This window comes from Xyrauchen texanus, chromosome 22 (assembly GCF_025860055.1).
Source record: "Xyrauchen texanus isolate HMW12.3.18 chromosome 22, RBS_HiC_50CHRs, whole genome shotgun sequence".
NCBI classification, from domain to species: Eukaryota; Metazoa; Chordata; class Actinopteri; order Cypriniformes; family Catostomidae; genus Xyrauchen; species Xyrauchen texanus.
The window spans coordinates 28,421,330-28,441,879 of record NC_068297.1 but is presented as its reverse complement, the minus strand read 5'-3'; the positions used below and the strand labels follow the sequence as shown (position 1 = coordinate 28,441,879).

At 37.4% G+C, this 20,550-nt stretch overlaps 1 protein-coding gene across 2 annotated transcripts in view; it reads left to right on the top strand.

The window, feature by feature from the left end:
- Positions 1-18,457: 18,457 nt before the first annotated feature.
- LOC127662525 (cysteine-rich motor neuron 1 protein-like) overlaps positions 18,458-20,550 on the top strand; it is a 195,672-nt gene continuing 193,579 nt past the window's right edge. For both annotated transcript variants that reach the window (XM_052153746.1, XM_052153745.1), the window contains exon 1: positions 18,458-19,297. In XM_052153746.1, the coding sequence (XP_052009706.1) occupies positions 18,979-19,297 (319 nt within the window). In that variant the 5' untranslated portion in view covers positions 18,458-18,978. The remainder of the gene's footprint in view (positions 19,298-20,550) is intronic.

Sequence of the window (20,550 nt, the reverse complement as noted above, 5' to 3'; positions counted from 1 at the left end):
AAAAGACTCTAATGGTTCACTAGATCTCTCACGACCATGAAGGTGATAGTGTAAAATTACCTTTTGCAAGAAAACACCTTTTCCTCTGGTGCATTTGAAAAGATCATATAATGGCAAAATTTGATTTGAATTGTATCTGGAGAGAATGTAAAATTTAATTAAATGTTCTTTCAGAGAATGTGATAGAACTGCTATCCATGTCCAAGACAGAGTCGCATGCATTACCTGAAGGGTTACTTTGGATTTATCACCTCAAATTCCTCATAATATAATGGACGACCTCAAGCTATTTATGAAATGGGCACCATTGTGTATAATATTCCTTCATTAGATCTCAGTCTTATTTTATACAGCAGCATCTTTCGCCAAGCTCTGAAAGATTGCTTACTAATGGATACATTAAGTAAGATAAGCCTCTGGAAAAAAAGAAAAAAAAACTTGTTTATTTGTTCTTAGGCAACGCTGTTTCTTTCACCCAAATCAAGTTACAAAGCACACATTAAAAAACTTAAATGTGGTCACTAAATTCTGAATGGGCAATATTCCAGCCATGCCAAAATACAATATAGCAGCAGTTATTGCATGAAACACCCGATTATCTAGCTGTAAATACTGATTTTTCGCAGCACCCATAGAGGCCAATTAATAACCTTAGTTTACATGTCAGAGACTTCAAGTCAACATGTCATACGCAACACATTTACATCAGAACTGTGATGTTTATCTGAGTGAAAAAGAGTATTAAATAAGAAAAAAGGATTGCAGGTCTTTATTTTATACATCAGGAATTGATTGGATCATGAAAAGTGAGCATTCCATACCAGAATTGAGCCAGGTGGTTGGAGGGGTTGTAAAATAAGAGGGCTTGGGTATTCCATTTTGATAAAAGATTACAAAGAAACACATTTATTTCTTAAACACTTATTAAAATCAAGCAACTAGCAACATATATTTGAGGTGTACTGTATACTGTTTAAGGTCTGAATACCCCGAAGGGTGGTGGTAAAAAGTACTCGTACTAGGAAACTTTAAATCTAAATATGAATAAATATTTTTATACAGCTCTGTTTGATTTCATTTTCATTTGATTTGTAATTTTGGCCACCCCTAAAGTGGTCATACTATTGACACTGCCAGAGCAGTTAAAATAAATGTGCTATAAATATATTCTGTGCATGAACAGCGCGCAGAACACAACATAAGTCTCTTAAAATGCATGTGCACATTTCAGTTGATATGATAAAGTATACACATTTTAATTTAATGTTGTTGAACCAAAGCAAGCTGTCTGCAGCAATTGTGAAAAATAATGATTAACCACCTAAATTAACAACAAAATTAAAATAAGAGTGCAAGTTTGCTCTGCCAATTAGATGTGGATGAACGTTGCATTCGTTACTCTTGCAACAAGGCGGATGGGTTTTCTCTCAGAATCATGTATTTAGAATGCAGATGTGTCCATGCAGATTTCATGTCGACTTTAAACTTCTAACTGAGTTATGGCATTTGAATTTGCTTAACTGTGCCCTTAATATATTAATATTTTGGTAAACATTTTCCAAAACTTCAGGCTGCACTTTATTGTCGGTATAGTGTATATATTGTGTTACTGTGGATTTTACATTTTAGCCACAATAAAGCACAGCATCTTGTCTCTTATAGTTTAAATATAACACTTTTATCATTAAAAATTCAAATAGACCTCATGTTTTGTTCAAAATTTGACCTCTGTGTGCTCATTAGGAAGTGATGTCATACATCCAAATGCTCTACTGGTCTCATTCAAAACATTTTCCTGTGACTGTATACTTTGAAGTGCTGCATACATACTCGATTTAGGAATGTTTTTCTCCTCTGAAATGACTATGTCTCTTTCTCTTTGTCTCTAGTTCTGTCTTTACGTAGGAAGAGATTTAGTTTGCCAGTCAGGCAGTGGAATGTACTTCTTTATATGGAAAAAAGTTGTAATTTATCCAAACACAGTAAAAAGAACCCAGTCTCCACACTCGACCCCACCTCCACCCTCCCAGTTCTCATCGGCCAGTGCTACTGGAAATGCTTCTGGTGCCGTGCTCACTGGCATTCCATGGATTCTTTCATCATGTGCTCATGAAAAAGACGAGAGAAAAAAGGATGAGTGCCAAGAGGGAAAAAACAGTTACGGTTAACCCTTGCTGTATTACAGTGTGTTAGAATGAATTTATTTAGGAATATTTTAACTGTGATAAGGGTATTTTTAATGTCTGGTCAGACCAAGCTGTCCCATGTGTTTTAAATGAAAAACATTTTTTACAATTTATTATGACAAACACACTGTTATTCGACAAACTTTGTTTAGTAATTTTTTTTTTCAAAATCCCTACATTTCTGACTGTAACTCCTCTTAAAGCTTACAAGCAACATCCACCAAACTTGGCACAAACCTTCAGACCGGTCTGGAATAGTATGCTATGTCTTTTCTAACCGATCAGACTTTCAGTTTTTGACAGCAGACGATAAAAATTTGGAAAAATCTCATAAACTTACATGGATGTTTAAATAGGCCTATGGAATGCTTGTTCATTCAAACTCCAACTGACAAAAATTTAAATGTACACAAACCCACACAAGGCCTCTAATCTGCTTTAAGTTGCTCTCTCGCTCTCTCTTTATCTATCTGACACTCTCTTTGTCTTACAATTTTGTCATTTAAATTTTTATCTAGTTAATTATAATATTTGTTGTCCAAAACAATAGACCTTCTTCACGCTAGCGCCATCTTTGATTTTAATGGGAATGACAACAAGGCTGTGAGGGACAGACTTAAGCCACCTTTTCACTGTCTGCGACATTTGCATCCGACTGTCGTATTTCTCCCCCTAGTGGCAGTCATGATGATCATTTTGCTCGCAATGGATTTTGTTCATTGAAGGAGAAGCTACCAAAGGCTTATCTCAGAATTACATTACAGTATTTGATTTTGTTGAGCAGATGAATGAATTCAAAAATATTCATCATTCACCCAGTATTTATTATTAACAGTATTATTTATCATTATTGCTGTTTTTATAGTTAATATTATGATAATTAACAGCAACAACAACCCTAATTCAGCAAATATGAATGAGAAATTCATAGATGTGATTTAAAAAATGTATGTTTTGTAGGTGTGCAGAAATAAATGACACATGTGCACATTTAATCACACATTTAATGTAACTACAAAAACTTTTTGTGATATCTGCAATGTAAACAATCATTTCTGACTTCTAAATTATTAATGGTCCAAAATACAGAAGTAGCTGGTGTGATTCTCCTGTTCTACTTGCTCCATAAGGGACTCGAACCAGTGTCTCCTGCATGGGAGGTGGGTGCGCTAACAAGGAGGCTAAAGACTAAAGCCCCTAGTGCCATTTGCTAGTGCACCTCTTAAGGTCAGGAGGGTGAGGTTTATACACATTGCACAGCTATCTATCAGCTAGCTCCCATTACACAGGCATTTAGAAAAAATTTAGGACAAAATCTATCCACAATATTCTCAGCGAGTCCACTGTATTCCGCAAGGTGGGCGGAATTTCCGGTTGGCTAGCAGAAGTGCAATTGGTTGGCATTTTGTGTGTAGGTCACTGCTTGCTTGGGTGTCATACGGTTACATTCTTTCTTTTTAAATGTTGTAAAATGTCTCAAAAATTCCCCAGACAGTTAATGGTTATCCTAATAATCAAGTGAAACTAAAGTGTTGTCTAAAACAGCAATGTTATGTTCAGAAACCACTCGCAAAGCACAGTGCTCCTGTCCCAGATGCTGCTTCTTCCATTGGCTGCCTACAGAAGAATTGACTTAGGAACATCTGTTTGAAAAAAGCTTGGAATAATTTGTTTGTGTGCTCTTTTCACTTTATTGGCAAGAAGTCAACAGCAGGGATTACTTTCTGTATATTATCCACCGTTACGGTCATAAGTGCAATAAATTACATAAACGATAGCATTATTGTGCTAAGTAAATGTTTTGAGTTTGTTCATTTCTATTTAACATCTTTTGTGAATGCTTCACGTATTTTGAAATGGCATTATTACTGAGCATAATAAGGAAAGGTGTTTTTCCTGAACTGTCAGTGAATAGTGACGATGTACTGTTGATGTAACTGTTTTCATGCTGTGATGCTAAATGAATAAATTCTACAGTTTTCTGATTTTCCTCTGCCCTTCCATTTTTCCTGGCTGTAATTCACTTTCTTTTGAGTGTCTTTGCAGAATGTGCATGTCTTCCCTTAAGGGGGAAAAGGTGATTTGGAAAACAGTGTGGACATTAATTCAGTATCAATCACATTTATTTTTAACAGTGATTTTAATAATACATACTGTTTTATAATTACTTTACAGAGAACATTTAACTTTTGTGTATAATATTTATAACGTATGTCCAAATAAATATGTTTATTTGTATTGCATATACATCTTTTCATATGGTACAGTTTATTGTGTGGCTGCTAATACATCGTTATTTCCTACACAAGAACAATAAATTCAATCTATCAACAGGAACAGTTGCTCAGTCAACACTAAAACATTTCATGTAGGTTATAGCATTTAGATGTGGATATTGTATGTAAACAAAAAATTATAAAGCTAGATTGAGCTTCCTATACTGTCTTCTCTCACAAAATAATTGTATTTTAGGATGACAATATCATCGCCAGAGTCCTATAATACACAAGCATCCTGCTATCTGGACCTCCCCTGTATCTGCAGTAAATACATAATCTCGGTACAACAAACTCTTCAGGTTCTGACTAGACTCAATATATGCTTTAAAATAAAGCATAATAATCTACAGTTCTCAAAACATGTCCAACTTTACAGCTGTAAAGGTGCTAATAGTCTACACAGCTTTTCAGGTTAGTCTGCTCAGGTTCTTCCATCGATGGATAAAGACTCAATAAAATATCTCAAATGCATTTGGCCATCATCCTGAAATACATAATCATTAACAGATAGGTGGGGAAGAACAATATTGACTCCCTATAATTATATGATCATTTGTGCTCAAGTGTCTGTAATTTTTAATGCTGCATTAGTACATAACATAACGATAGTTTACAAATAGCCGGATGTTCCCACATCGCCCGCAAATCGTCACTGGTCACTGGAATATTGTGGATTGATATTTCTCACTTCGTGCTGATAGATTTGCATGAATACATACTTCCAGTCTGGTGGTCGCATATGGTCTAGTCGCACGAGTTGAAATATTTTAACGCAGCCGAGGCTCAAATCGGATCCGAAAATGTTGCATCCGGTGACAGTTGGCACCTCATACAGTCCACGTGTAACTCTCCATTAGAAACGAATGACTTCCGGTCTCTCAGGTCTGTCGTCTGTCGAATGCAGTGAAAAGAAACCTTTATTGATGGGTGGATTAATCATAAATTATCGATAATTCCAATACTAATGTTGTATCAAAAATATCGATCCTCACATGAAAATATATCTATTCTAACATATATTTTTTTAAACTAGAGATATTATTTGGTTACCATGAACAAGAACAATAATCTTCAAAGTGCTTCAAAGGATTTGAAATAAAAAGGATTAGGCTATATTACCAAATGTTTGTGCAGGATGGAAACAAATTTCTTCTTCTGCTCATTTTAACATGCATGAATGCTGAAAGACAAAGAAGCCAAGCACTTGCACATCACAAGGATCGTTCAAACAAGAGGGATCAGTGTCTTGTAGAGGTGATGATAGAAAATCCGACAAACAGCTTCTGGAGTAATTTCACGCTAATTTAACAACATATCTAAAGGTGACATTTCTTATCGTGTATTTTTGAGTAATCGTTGTTAATAAATAATTAAATAAAATATTTAGCCATGGTTTTAATAAAGTAATGTTGTACATGGCTGAAACCATGGTTTTAATACAGTAACATTGTGTGGTAACTATGGTTTAACTAATACCATGGTTAAACTATAGTTACTGTAGTGAAACCATAGTTCATTTTTGTAAGGGTAAACAAAACAGAAGTCTAATAATTTACTGTTTAGACTCACACATGTAACAAATATTAATGTCTTGAATTATGACTAAAAATTATATTTGAAATTACCCATTTTATCCCAAATAATCACAAAACAAAATCTGTTTAGTAGAAGTATCAGTATCAGTATCGACGATATTGGACTTTAAATTATTGGTATCTAATTGAAAAGAAAATAAGTGGTATCGCCCATCTCTAGGTGGCTTTACAGTCTCTTCAATCGGCTGTACTGCAGTTTAAAGCATTTCAGCGGCTGGTAGGGGTCCATTCCTGGCAGCGGCCCTTACCGCTCGGTTAGGAGCCCCTTCTCCCTTCACGGTCGGCGGCCGTTTGTCCACACTCCGGCAGATGGCCATGGCTGCTCCATTGGGGTAGATGGTAGGGGCGAGGACTCTACTAAGCATCCCTACTCCTTCCTGGATTTCAACACCAGTGTAAAGGGGCTAATGGGAAAGAGGAGGCGTGAACCTGCTTGACAATATAAATAATAGTTTAATATAAAACTGAAACAAAAAGACAAACACACAAAGGTGTCAGACAGCTGTCCGTAAATCTCTCTCTCTCTCTCTCTCTCTCTCTCTCTCTCTTTCTCTCGCACTGCAGCTTCCAGTCGGCCTTTATCCCTCACTGAGGTTTGATTAGCCTGATTAGGGGTCGGGTGGGAATCACAACATGGCCCCGCCCTCTGCAATGTCACACTGTCCAAGAACATTCAGTATACCAAGAACTCCAGACAAAATGAGTTGTGGAGAATCAGATGTGATCTAGGAGCAGATTTATACCATTAGACCACAGCCTCGTTGTCATTCCCATTAAAAATCAAAGATGCCACTAGCGTGAATAAGGTCTAAAATTTGTGTTTATAACTATTTTACTGTTTAAGTTAGGTGGAAAGCCTAAAGTGCCTAAAATGTATATCTTTTACCTGAGCAATAATGGTAGAAATGTTCAAAATCTTGTCTAAACTTAAAGATGTGTCTATTGTAAATTATAAAGACATTACTAACTAAATGTATTTTTTGTGACTCAATAAACCTACTTTGAGAAATATTCATTGGAGTGCGACAACAAGCCCCGGCATCCTCTATAACAGTAAACAAGGTAGTGCATGGTTGAATACAAATAAATATTTTCAAGTGATTGCTTGAGATTGTGTCTTAGAAGTTACGTGTATAGTCACATGATCTTTATTTTTCTTTAATGCATGTGTGTTTGTATCTCATTAGCACAGATGTATGGGTTCAACTGTATGCTGTCTAAAATGACAAAATCCAAAGTTATGCTAATAATTATCAACCTTATTTTACTTGCATTCCATTGTATAAACATACAATGTTAGCATTGGAGAATGGTTGAGATGTCAGGAATGCTCTGATGAATGCTGCCTGTCAGTAGAATTAAAGCCATTAGCCTCAAGCCTACTATGCCTCATGGACAATGAGCCTTAAATTCAATTATGAGGTAATTGTTATGTCATCATAAAACGTTTATTCAAAGTAGATACTTTTATCATGAGACAATTTCTACAAGGGTTATTATTAGTGGATTGTCTCATGGTTCACATACTTTAACCATGTGAACTTGAGTCTAGATAAGTGGAGACTATGCTGTGTTTTGTTTTATGTTTATCTATCCACTTACCCACAGAAGACACAACACAAATGATGTCTCTTTGACATCTGAGTTGTTTCTCCTACAGCAATGAGATTTAATCTATATGCTAGTCTACAGTTTGCATTGAACGGTAAAAAGTATACAGTATAACTGCCTGGTTTTTAGCTGCTGTGCATTTGGGGGGTTGTGTGCAGGCCTGTGTGGATGATTAATGGAGCAGTTAGCCCAGCGGCTGCAGAGCCAATGCTCCAGTCACAACGAGTCTACTGGCTGTCATCAGCGCTCTCTGCACCCTTATGACGCTGGCCCTGGCCTAACGTTTACAGATTTAATGTGTCTCAGCAGCTAGGGAATAAAATTGCATCATGAATTGGAGCCATCACTCCTTGTGCAATATTAATTATTTAATTGTTTTCTTGTGTGTTGTTTTTCTTTATTTATTTATTTTATTATTTTTACTGCCCCTTCTTTCAAATTTTCCTTAGTAGATTGGATTTGGCTTTTGTTATTTAATTTAAGATATGCCATTAATCTAAGCCATGGTTGTGGTGTGCATGGAGACAAAGCAAAAAAGGAAATACCTGGGCAAACGCATCATGGGAGGGACAGCAAGATAAACAACTGTTAAAGGGATAGTTCACCCAAAAATGAAATTTCTCTCATAATTTACTCAACCTTATGATATCCAGGTGTGTATGACTTTCTTTCTTCACCAGAACACATTTGAAGAAAAATAGAAAAATATCTTAGCTCATTAGGTCCTTAAAGTGCAATTGAAAAGACATTTGTCTTTTGAAGCTCCAAAAATCACAGACAGTCAACATAAACATCATCCATATGACACCAGCTGTTAAATGTATATCTTCAAAAGCAACACAATCGCTTTTGGTGTGAAAAAGATAAATATGTAAGATCGTCTTTAACTCTAAATCAGCGGTATGTGCGTGTGACGTAATCACATTGGCATTTGAAACACTCAAGAACTGAGGCATGTGCATCACAGCTGGAAGAGCAGCGTTGCTTACGTGAGAAGGAGAAACGCTGTACAGTTGCTTGGTTGGTTTTTGTTTATATCTGTGTTTATCTGCTTTACTCACACTGGTGTGTTTCTGTTCTTATCCTGGATGTCTCAAACGAAAGTTTGAGTTAAAGCTTTCAAAAAGCACTCAATTGTGTCATAAAAGTAGTCCATGAAACTTGTGCATCATATTCCAAGTGTTCTTAAACCATATGATCAGAACTATTCCTTTAATGCCATATGCGTCAAATCAACCTAAACATTTGTACCACAACTGCTGTGTGTGGTATTTGAGAAAAACCTTAGTCTTACATACATATATTAACCTTCCACAAACCAGTATAATCAGGTGCTATAAATGTACAAGCACAGCGGCATATTAAAATTAATTAAATGTCCTTCTTTTCACTATAAACACATCTTCATTCTATGGAAATTAAGCTTATACTTGATTGCGATTTATTCACAAATCTGTATTTGCCTGATGTAGAAAAAACTCAGCTAAATCAGGCAATAAATTGAATTTTGTTTAAAGGAGATGGTCATGTACATTTTCTGTTCATCATAACAGCATAAATTCATAAAATGATGATCAAATGATGGTAAAGAGTGTTATAACTGGATATACTGTCAGATGCGCAGTGTTGTAAAGCATGCTTTTAGCATTTAAAATTGCCAATTCAGGTGTCTGGATAACAGTGGTGGAGTGAAGCTATACAGTCCCAGTAAATACTAGATACTGTAAATACTGCCTTAGTCTGTTGCATCCTTTAAAACGGAGTGCTCAAAACCAGCCTGCAAGGTCAGCAATTGCAAAGTACAAATTGTAACAAATTGTAACAAATTGTCATCTGACTTGCATAATTCCTTTAGTGAATCAAATGCTAAAACAACGCAGACAGCATGTGCAAATAAACAACAATATTAAATGGCCACAATTCCTTCTTAGTGAGTTACCCCTAGTATGTGAGTGCACAAATAATACAAAAGGCAGCTATGTTAGAGAGAATAAGGGAGCTAAACATTTTGAAATGGGCCTGATGATAATAGCAGGATCGGCCAATGATTACAGACACAAGGCTGCAAATCTCCATAAAACATCAGTTGCTCAACTGCATCAACTGCTTTATCCAAACCTCCATCTCTCTTCTCACACTGACCTCCATGAATTTGATACAGGCTGTCAAGACACTGTTGGGAGACAATATCAAATCATCTCTGTTAAATACAGCAGTGCCAATAAAAGAGATGCCATAGAGATGATCATTTACATACAACACAACACAACCAAAGACTGTCCTCAGAACTATAGAGAACGCATTGTCTAGGACATTGTCTAGCGTACAATAGCCAACCGCCATTCAGTACCTGGAAATTACAATGAGGCCAGGGGGGCCAGGGAGAAAAGACTTAATGATTATTGAATGGACGTTAGTGCTGAGTGCTGAGCTTTGTTTTGAGGGAGGCGGCGTTAATGGTGTTAGCCTTTGACAGATGTCTGTATAGCCGCAGGTGGACGTTCTGGTGTCATTTAAGCGAGAATCTCAACTGTGTTTGATTTTGATGTGGCAACCTAGGCAGGTAAACATGTCAGTTCCTCGACACCGCAAAACCACAAAATAATGGGGAACTCTCAATCGAGTCTTGAGTCACAAAAGACTAAGCCAGACTTTATGCCATGCTGGCTGTTTTAATAGAAAATCTAATCTTGTTTCTCAGCAGGAGCGCCGCCTACATATTTGAACTGTTGATGGCTACAGCTGTTAAAAACCTGCTAAATGGGATTGGGGTGGTTTGACTAAATACGAGCTGAAATTCAAACATTTCCCAAGACGTTTGAGAAATTCTACTCTCATTTACACATGATATGTGAGGGCTGATCACCAAGATTATGCTGATTGCACAAGAGACCTTTCATTTGGAAGCATTCCTCATCATCTTTGGCATACATAATGTTGCTGGTTTCAAGAAAGGACTTGTGAGGGTCATATTCTGATGGTAAGGAGATGGCTGATAAGAACCATTTCTCAACAGGGTGCAGGAACACTCGTGGCTGTTTCCCCAGGAACTATTACAACAAACACATTAATGCTGGAGCAGTGGGTGTTCAATTAGCCAGCATCAAACATCATTAAACAATTAGACACATCCAAATGAAAACAGCACAGAGCATCGTGCCTGTTAACTCTTCACAATGTCAGAGTCTTTGCCCAAAGAAGGTGTTACAATAAAAAAAAGAAAAGAAAATAAATGATTAAATACATTTAATAACATATGACATACAATGGAAACTTTATTTTTAGAGCCAAGTTCTTCCTTCTTGAAGTCAACATGAAATCAAAATGTACACTTTTACTTGCACATGATGTTCTCTCTCTCTCTCTCTCTCTCTCTCTCTCTCTCTCTCTCTTTTAGAACTTTCAAATTGTACAAAACAAGAGTACATATTACAATTTAAAAAAAGAAAACATTGTGGTTGCACTTTATTTTACAGTATGTGTCCTTTCTGTATACTTACAGTGTACTTGCCCAAGAAAGTACTGAGTAATATTAGGTAATCGCATGTACATAATATGGGTTAAGGTTAGGGCTGGGGTTAGGTTTAGGGTTAGTACCTAGTAAGTACTGTAGTTGTTGTAATTATATGGTATGTAAATGTAGAACAGTACTGTAAAATAAAGTGCTACCAACATTGTTATAAAATAAACATGTCAGGGCTATATGGGATTGAAATTTTATGAAACTTAAGAAACAAAATGTTTTAGAAAACAATTCTACATCGTTGCATTCTAAGCAGTTCTAAACAGTTGCATAGTTCACATTGCTTCATAATTTAACTTTTAGATATAGTTTCCAGATATGTTTTAACATACATTTAAACATGTTGTTCTTATTGGTGCACTCTATTCCAAAAAATAAATATAAAATTGTAATCTTCTATGAAAATGTAATAAACTGCTCCAAATCTGAAAAAACTTTCCTTTCCGGAAACAACACCAATCCATTCATCCCCTCCATGACCATTTGTCTTGTGCTGCATTCCATTCAAATCAGATACTTCCTAGGAAATGTGAAATGGAATGCCACTTGAAGTTGGACTTCCAACTTGGAAACTTCAAAGCCGATTGAAGGTGTTGACGTCGCACAAACATATCATCACCACAAAGTTAGAGATACACATATATTAAATAATATAGATCAATGAGAGAACATTCCAACCATACATGATATTAAAGGAATATTTCAATACAAGTTAAGCTCAGTTGACACTGTTTTTATCGATCAATAAACCACAATCTTGGCCACCTTATAATTCTATTTCCTTTCGTTCCTTCTCCATTCACATGAGATTTGATCTCATCTGAGGAATTTTTTTTGTTCTGTCCTCACTGCTGTCAGATAATTCAAAGAGTATCTGAACACAGTGAAACTCAATATAACTATATTGATATTATTTCCCAAAGGTAGTAAAACTAGAATACTTAGAGCCTATGAACAATGATAGAGCATGAGTAATGTTTGGATTGAAAATTATCTGAAATATACTGTAATAAAGTATCCCTTTCAACCATGGCTGCACTTAAAGCAGACAGATATTATTTTATAGAGCTTTATTTATATAAAAAAAAAAGTGTCAGTGGAACACCTGCTAAGCTAATGGCAGCGTTGCAGTTTTGTTTCCTTACACGTCATCTTCCAAGCATCTGGCAATGGAATGCCTTTATGGTTGGAGATCGGACTTTGAATGGAACGCAGTATTAATCCACCAGTCACTTTCAGGTCTAGCTCCACTGTGGTATGGAACATCTAATTTTCACCAATCAGAACCAATTCTGGATGGATAAAATCAAGACCCACACAACATTTTTTTTTCATATTGACCCTGTCCAAAATGGCAACCCTTGGGGCTTGGCAAAAGAGCATATTAAGAATAACGGATGCAAAGGGAGCTCTCGTGCGCACCCACCGAATTGTTAAATGACAGATTGGAACTCAATGATCTTGTGGACTTATGGATGCATGTTAGCGAAGTTCACATCAAATGCACCATTTGGGACATGGCCATTGAATATCCTGTATTTCTCAGAATAATGTCACATTGCGGTAGTAAAATGGGTTGCAATTTTACTGTTGATTAACCGTTTTTGTTGATTTATACAATTAACAAAGTAAATCAAAACATATATTCACAGAATCAACATTTAACCCCCACTATTACCCCTCACCCTCCCAATACCCAACCCCACCCTGACACCCAACAAACATCCCTGTGGTCACACATGAGTACAGGTACACAAAAAGAAAAAATAATAATCATATATATATATATATATATATATATATATATAAAATAATCACATACATTTAAAACCACACTTCTCTCTCCACCTCCCCTCCCAGAGAGCCCTCATAGAATGCCAGATATCTGCCCCATTTCCTATCAAATAAATCTAAGTTCACCAGCCCTCTACATGACATTTCCTCGAATGCTGCCACCCTCCCCATCTCTGTGTACCACTCTTGAAATGAGGGTACTCGAGCCGACTTTCATCCCCTTAGAACAATCTGTCTGCCTGTCATAACACTGGTCAGGACCAAATTTTTTATGTGTTTGTCCCCTATATTGATGACCACCTCCTTGCCTAAAATACAGAGTCTGGGGCAAAATGAAATCTGAGTGCCCAATACGTCACACATAAAACTCTGAACATTCAACCAAAATTCTTGGATCTTAACACACCACCAAAAAACATGGGTTGTGACTCCATCTTCTGATTGGCATCGCCAGCAGGTGGGTGTATCTTTAAGACCAAGCCTTACAGTCTAGAGGGGTTCCAATAGAATCACTGTAAAATCTTGAATTGCATAAGGCGCACAATGGTTGAAAGGGATACTTTATTACAGTATATTTCAGATAATATTCAATCCACACATTACTCATGATCTGTCATAGATCATAGGCTCCAAGTATTCTAGTTTTACTACCTTTGGGAAATAATATCAAAATATAGGCCCACCTGTGAATGAACTGTATGCTTTAGCTCTAAAAAGTACTCAATGCTGTATACTTACTGTATATTGAGTTTCACTGTATCCAGATACTCTTTGAATTATCTGACACTAGTGAGGACAGACCAAAAGAAATCCCTCAGATGAGATCAAATCTGATGTGAAAGGAGAAGGATTGAAAGGAAACAGAATTCTAAGGGGGCTAAGATTGTGGTTTATTGATCGATAAAAACAGCATCAAAAAAGGCTTCCACGTCTTTAGCTTGTGCCCTCTAGAGACTGGCATGGCTTGCATAGACAAACGAATTAACAGAGGCAATGTGCTGCTATCATATCCCTTTAACCACAACCAAACAGCCTAAAACAATACCCTGATGCCAACTTGTGCCTCTGATCTTGTACCTGGCATTGATATTCATAGTTAACCAGTGTAGAGGCTATTGGCTAATGCCCAAAGCCAAAGAGTGGAGATGATAGAAAGGCACATATAATCTAACGATATCTGATTTCTTCGAAGATGCCTGTAATGGTTTCTTGAGGCTACAAGAGAGACTCTGTTATTGGCTCTTACTGCATGTATCACTCATCATCTACAGCCTTGTGACATCTGATAGCACTGATATAACGGTGCAATAAAAGCTTCATTATGGAACGTTGAATGGAAGATAAAGCCGGCTGCTAATAATGACACAATTTTCTACCTCATGCATTTAATGGGTAGCACAATTTTAAAATGTCAATTTTTTTTAGATATTTATGATTTAAATATTAAACAAATAGTTTTAAAAAAATGGTGGACAAACAATGCTCAACAAAACACTTTATTTTTCATGTTGCAAAGCTCCACCCACATTTAAAAATCATTAGTCCAAAATTTCACTCCATATCATAACACTCATATCATAACAAAATCTAATTTTGCTTGATCTTATGAAATAAAAGGGTTCAATGCTACTCATTTCACATGTGAAGGGGTTCGCTAATCTTAAAAGAGATATAGATCTATTCATAGTACAATAGAAAAAACATTCCATTGAACTATAGGGTCAGAGAGAGGGTGAAACCTGGTCATGCAAAAGTCAATTACGACTGTTTTGCTGCAAGAAACTAAGAAAGGCGATTAACATAATCCTGCCCAGCTGTGATATCACTTACAGTGAGGACAGAAAATGTACTTGATGCTGGAATTGTCACGTCTTCTAAGGAGAAAGTGCAAGACTGATATTGAAGTTATAGGTTTTCAGCTAAAATTTACATTTATTTTAAAAGGGATAGTTCACCCAAAACTGAAAAGTCATCCATCATTTATTCACCCTCATGCAATCCCAGATGTGCAAGACTTTCTGTCTGATGCTAAATACAAACTAAGATGATTCAAAATTTTTCAGCTCTGCTGGTCCATACAATGCAGTCAACAGTGTCAAAAACTTTGAAGCTCAAAAAGCATATAAAGGTAGCATAAAAGTAATCCATATGACACCAGTGCTTCAATACATATCTTTAGAAGTGATATAAAGGCAGCATAAAATTAATCCATAATTAATAAAATTAATAAATTAATATCTTCAGAAGTGATATGGTAGGTGTGGGTGAGAAACAGATCAATATTTAAGTCCTTATTTTACTATAAATCTCCACTTTCAAACAGCCATCCTTAGCGCTCTTCTTTCATAAGAGTCTTTCTTCTTTTGTTTTTGAAGATTTGCATTCTTTCTGCATATTGCCACATACTGGGAAAGGATGGGAATAGTAAAAAATGACTTAAATATTGATCAGTTTCTCATCCACACCTATCATTCGGAAGATATGAATTTAACCACTGGAGTTTTATGGATTACTTTTATGCTGCCTTTATATGTTTTATTGAGCTTCAAAGTTCTAGCAACTATTCTCTCCCATTGTGAGGACCTACAGAACTGAAATATTCTTCTAAATATCTTCATTTGTGTTCTGCAGAAGAAAGATATAGGTTTGATTTTTAGGTGAACTTTTCCTTTAAGCTTCAGATTTAGACTTTAGAATTATATTTTACATATTTACTGAACTGAATCATATTTTTTAACTGTTTAGCTAAATCTGCCTCCAGCATATACTGTAAGTGTGTTTGCGAAATTATTGGAATGGGTTTGGCTGAGACTTACAATATAAAATCAAAATGTTTTTTTGGTTTGTTTTTCCATCTAGACTCCAGATTAGGATCTCTGACAACATTTAAAAAAATATTTTGAGGTTGGTTTCAAATAAAGCAAGTGTAAACTAAATAATAATATTCTACTCCTGCTATTTCAAAGTCTTTGAAAGTTCCTGTAGCATGATCTCCACAATTCAATTTTTTAATGACATTTACAGTAAGCTACTCTGTCATGATGTTACAACATGGCTATTTGCTCATGCTTTTTTTCTTCTTTTCATATTATCATATTAGTCAAAAAGTATTGTTAAGCAATAGTTCACCCAAAAATTTAAATTATCTCATTTTTTACTCACCCTCATGCCATCCCAGATGTGTATGACTTTCTTTCTTCAGCAGAACACAAATATTTTTAGAAAAATGTTTCTGCTCTGTAGGTCCACACAATGCAAGTGAATGGGTATCAAAACTTTGAAGGTCCACAAAGCACATAAAGGCAGCATAAAAGTAATCCATACAACTCCAGTGGTTAAATCCATGTCTGCATGAAGCGATATGATAGGTGTGGATGAGAAACAGATCAAAAGTATTTTTTTTTTCTTGTAAATCTACACTTTCTCATGTTAAAAAATACATTCTCTGAAAAACATAAATATCTTATGCAGTGTCGTTTCTAAAACAAGATAAATCAAATTGATCTTGTTTTAATGATTTTTTGATATTTTTTTCACAGGAAAACATTAAAATAATTATCAAGAATAAGATTTTTGCCCTAATATCAAAGGTCTTACTTGAAAAAAATAAAAATAATTATGATCCAACGTGAATTTTCTTGACAAAAAAATATGATCGCGCCTGGTAACATGGGCATGAAATGGCTAGAAACAGCATTTTAGCTTTGCGTAAAGCTGGCAATTTATCAGAATCAGAATCAGTAAGAATAAAAATAAAAGAGAGCAGTACAGCAGAGTAAGTACAGTGGCATGTAGAGCCAGAGGTGGAGTGTGGAGAGTGTCAGGGTGGGTACCGGGCCTTGTTGATAAGGCAAGTGGCGGATGGGAAGAAACTGTTCTTGTGGCGTGAGGTTTGTGTTCTGATGGACCTCAGCCTTCTGCCAGAGGGGAGTGACTCAAAGAGATTGTGGCCGGGCTGGGAGAGATCAGCCACCATCTTTCCAGCACGCTTCAGGGTCCTGGAGGCGTGCAGGTCCTGGAGCGGCGGCAGATTGCAGCCAATCACCCTCTCTGCAGACCGGATGACACGCTGCAGTCTGCCCTTGTCCTTGGCAGTAGTAGCAGCGTACCAGATAGTGATGGAGGATGTGAGGATGGACTCGATGATAACTGTGTAGAAGTGCACCATCATTATCTTTGGCAGGTTGAATTTCTTCAGCTGCCGCAGGAAGTACATTCTCTGTTGTGCTTTCTTGATGAGGGCGCTGATGTTCAGCTCCCACTTGAGGTCCTGGGAGATGATAGTTCCCAGGAAGCGGAAAGACTCCACAGTGTCAATTGTGGAGTCACAGAGGGTGATGGGGCAGGTGCAGGTGAGGCTGAGTTCTTCCTGAAGTCCACAACCATCTCCACTGTCTTTACAGCGTTGAGCTCAAGGTTGTTTTGATTGCACCAGGTCACCAGTCGGTCAACCTCCCACCTGTAGGCGGACTCGTCACCATCAGAGATGAGCCCGATGAGGGAGGTGTCGTGTGTCCGATGAGGGAGGTGTCATGAGTCCGATGACGGAGGTGTCGTCCGCGAACTTCAGAAGCTTATAGATGGTTTATTTCTATTTCTTCAGCTCCAAACTTCAAACTTACTTCCCTGTCTGCTCGTATGAATGTAACACGTCATAAGAAAGTGTTTCACTGCTGTTCAAATGCACTTTGGATGATTTACATCTGAAAGGACTAAATATTAAATGAAACAAATGACAATAAAATGCAAAGTAATCTCTTCAGTAATCAAAATTATTTTTGAATGTAACTGTAGAGGAATACCGTAACTTATATTTTGTATTTTAAACACTTAATCCTGTTACATGTATTCCGTTACTCCCCAACCCTGTGCGTAGGGAATCAATTTGGCCAACGGCAGCCCTGCTCACCACACCTATCAAATCTCTTCAATCAGAAGTAATATATTTAAGCACTGGCGTCATATAGATGAATTGTATTGCCTTTATGTTCTTTTTTGACCTTCTGAGTTCTGGTTACCATTCACTTGCATTGTAAGGACCAACAGAGTTTAAATATTCAAATAAAATCTCCATTATGTTCTGCAGAAGAAAGAAATTCACACATATCTGGGATATCCATATCTGGGATGGCATGAGGGTGAGTAAAGGATGAGATAGTTTTCATTTTTGGGTGTATCTTCTCTTATTTTAAATACATTAAATATTGTTTGGAAGCCAGGTATAACCCTTTTTGTTTTTTCTGTTTCTTTACCAAATAGAAGTTGGGGGTACCTTCCCACATCCACCCCGGAATCTGCGCCCCCGTTACCAGCATTTTCTGTCTCATATCTGGAACTACAGAAATCTCCAATGCAAAGAAATGCGAGATGGGAGTGGTTCCGTTATGAGGTCACGGTGAGGGACTGAGCTGAACGTTCAGCGGGCGGAGAGAAGAACTCAACTAGAGAGCGAGCGATACACATGAGACAAGCAATCGCTGGAAACGTTTATTCACGCTGCTGAATGAACGCGTTTTCTTCAAAAGGGAAATTAACTGAAAAATATCGCTGGCTCCATAGGTGCAGGGCAGGAAGAAATCACTGGCTTGCATGAAAAAAATACTCCAAAGCAGAAAGAGAGAGAGAGAGAGAGAGAGAGAGAGAGAGAGAGAGAGAGAGAGAGAGAGAGAGAGAGAGAGAGAGAGCGCGTGAGGAAAGTTTTCCTACGCGAAAACAAACTGGAACTGTGCAGAAATCGTGACGCATAAGTCATGCACTGGTTGTACAACGTGGGATAGTTCTTCTGCTGGCTTTCATCTTAAGGGAATGCATTTTTGTTGGCTTTTGTCAACCTCTACAACAGTTTAAATCCAGGAACGCTTTATTACTCTATTCGACAGAAAACGCGTAATTCTGAACGGAACCTTTCTGACGCTCGCGCTGTTTTTGCTGGCAAATCTGGTCATCATCTTTTAATTTGGGGGGCAGGGAGTGGGTTATTGGATATATTCATGTTTTTCCACTTTTCCTTCATGGCCTCATCCAGGATGTATTTTTTTATGACATGCATACTGTTTTCTCAACTTGCGTTGAGTCGCGCGCTCAGATGTCTGCCCTGTGATAAGTCTAAATGCGAGGAGCCTAAGCACTGTAGCGGTTCGGTGGTGCTGGGAATCTGCGGCTGTTGTTCGGTATGTGCCAAGCAGAAGAACGAGAGCTGCGGAGGCGTTTACGGTCTGTACGGGACCTGCGACCGGGGGCTCCGGTGCGTGATCAGACCCCCGATAAACGGCGGCTCCATCACACAGTATGAAGTCGGTGTATGTGAAGGTTTGTAAATCCCCTGTCTCTTTAAATACGTGTCTTCGGCCCTTTTAAAAACTTGCTAACTTTGTTTATTGGTTTAATCAGACCTAATGATGGCGAATTAAAGCAATAAATCACCTAGCACATTTGGCTCCATCTGTAAAACTAAAGCAAAGCAGAATATGGTCTAATCACCTTAAATATTGGTCAAGGCTACTAAACGAGCGATGCAAGGTGTTGTTGCTTCAATAAGATTGATATTAACCTACCTGGTGAACAAGTGCAGCTGCTGCCCCTTGGCTTCGAAAAAGAAAAACAAAGACATTATGAATCAAGATTACAGCTATTTCATTTGAGTAGATAAACGAACCATTAGCAGGGCTCATTATATATCCTAATCTGATTGTAAGGCCATTATCGCGAGGAGAGTAAATAGTCTTGTGTTTCAACAGCACGAGGTTTAAATGTCAGCGTCGCTCCCGCTGCCTGCATAATACAACATTTGCCATGCCTTGTACCATTACACGAGCTGGTTAATGAGTTTGCTGAATGTCGGTTTAACGTTTCTACAGGGTATGTCTAACGGATTCCGTTATGTTTTTGGACGCGGTGCCAGCCTCGCGCTTTCCGCCGAGGCTTGTTGGTTTTTCGTCGGAAATATAACTTCACTGATGTATATTTTACATCGGACCACCAAGGCACGTGCACCACTAATACATATACTTTAGTCACCGTGTTTTGCTTCATGATGTGTTTTACCCCCATTTGATTTAGGCAGTTGTACTGTCCCAATTTACTGACGTAATAGGGCGAACGTCTGTTTTAACCTCAAATTAACGCCACATTTATCCCTGGGGTGCGATTCTGAAAGGGAGACAACTATGCTTTTAACCCTAGGTTATGTAGGTTGACTTGCGATATAAAGTGTGTAGTAGCCTACTAACATAGGGTTATGAACAATGAGAAACTTGGAACAATATAAACCAGGATTATGCTAACCCAGGGCCATGTCCTACCAATGGGTAATTCCATGTTAAACAGAACATTGAACAAGAACAAAACATGCTGCATGGGGCTCGATCAATCTATCTGAAATTGATCCGATTATGAAAAGTGGGCGTTGCATACCAGAATGCAGCCAGGTGTTTGGAGGGGAGGGGTCAAAAAGTAAGAGGGCTTGGTGATGTCAGCAAAAATGGAGCGTTGTTATAGAGGCGGAGGAAGTTACTGCGTTTTGATAAAAGACACGTTTCTGTATTTGGAATACTTGCATCATT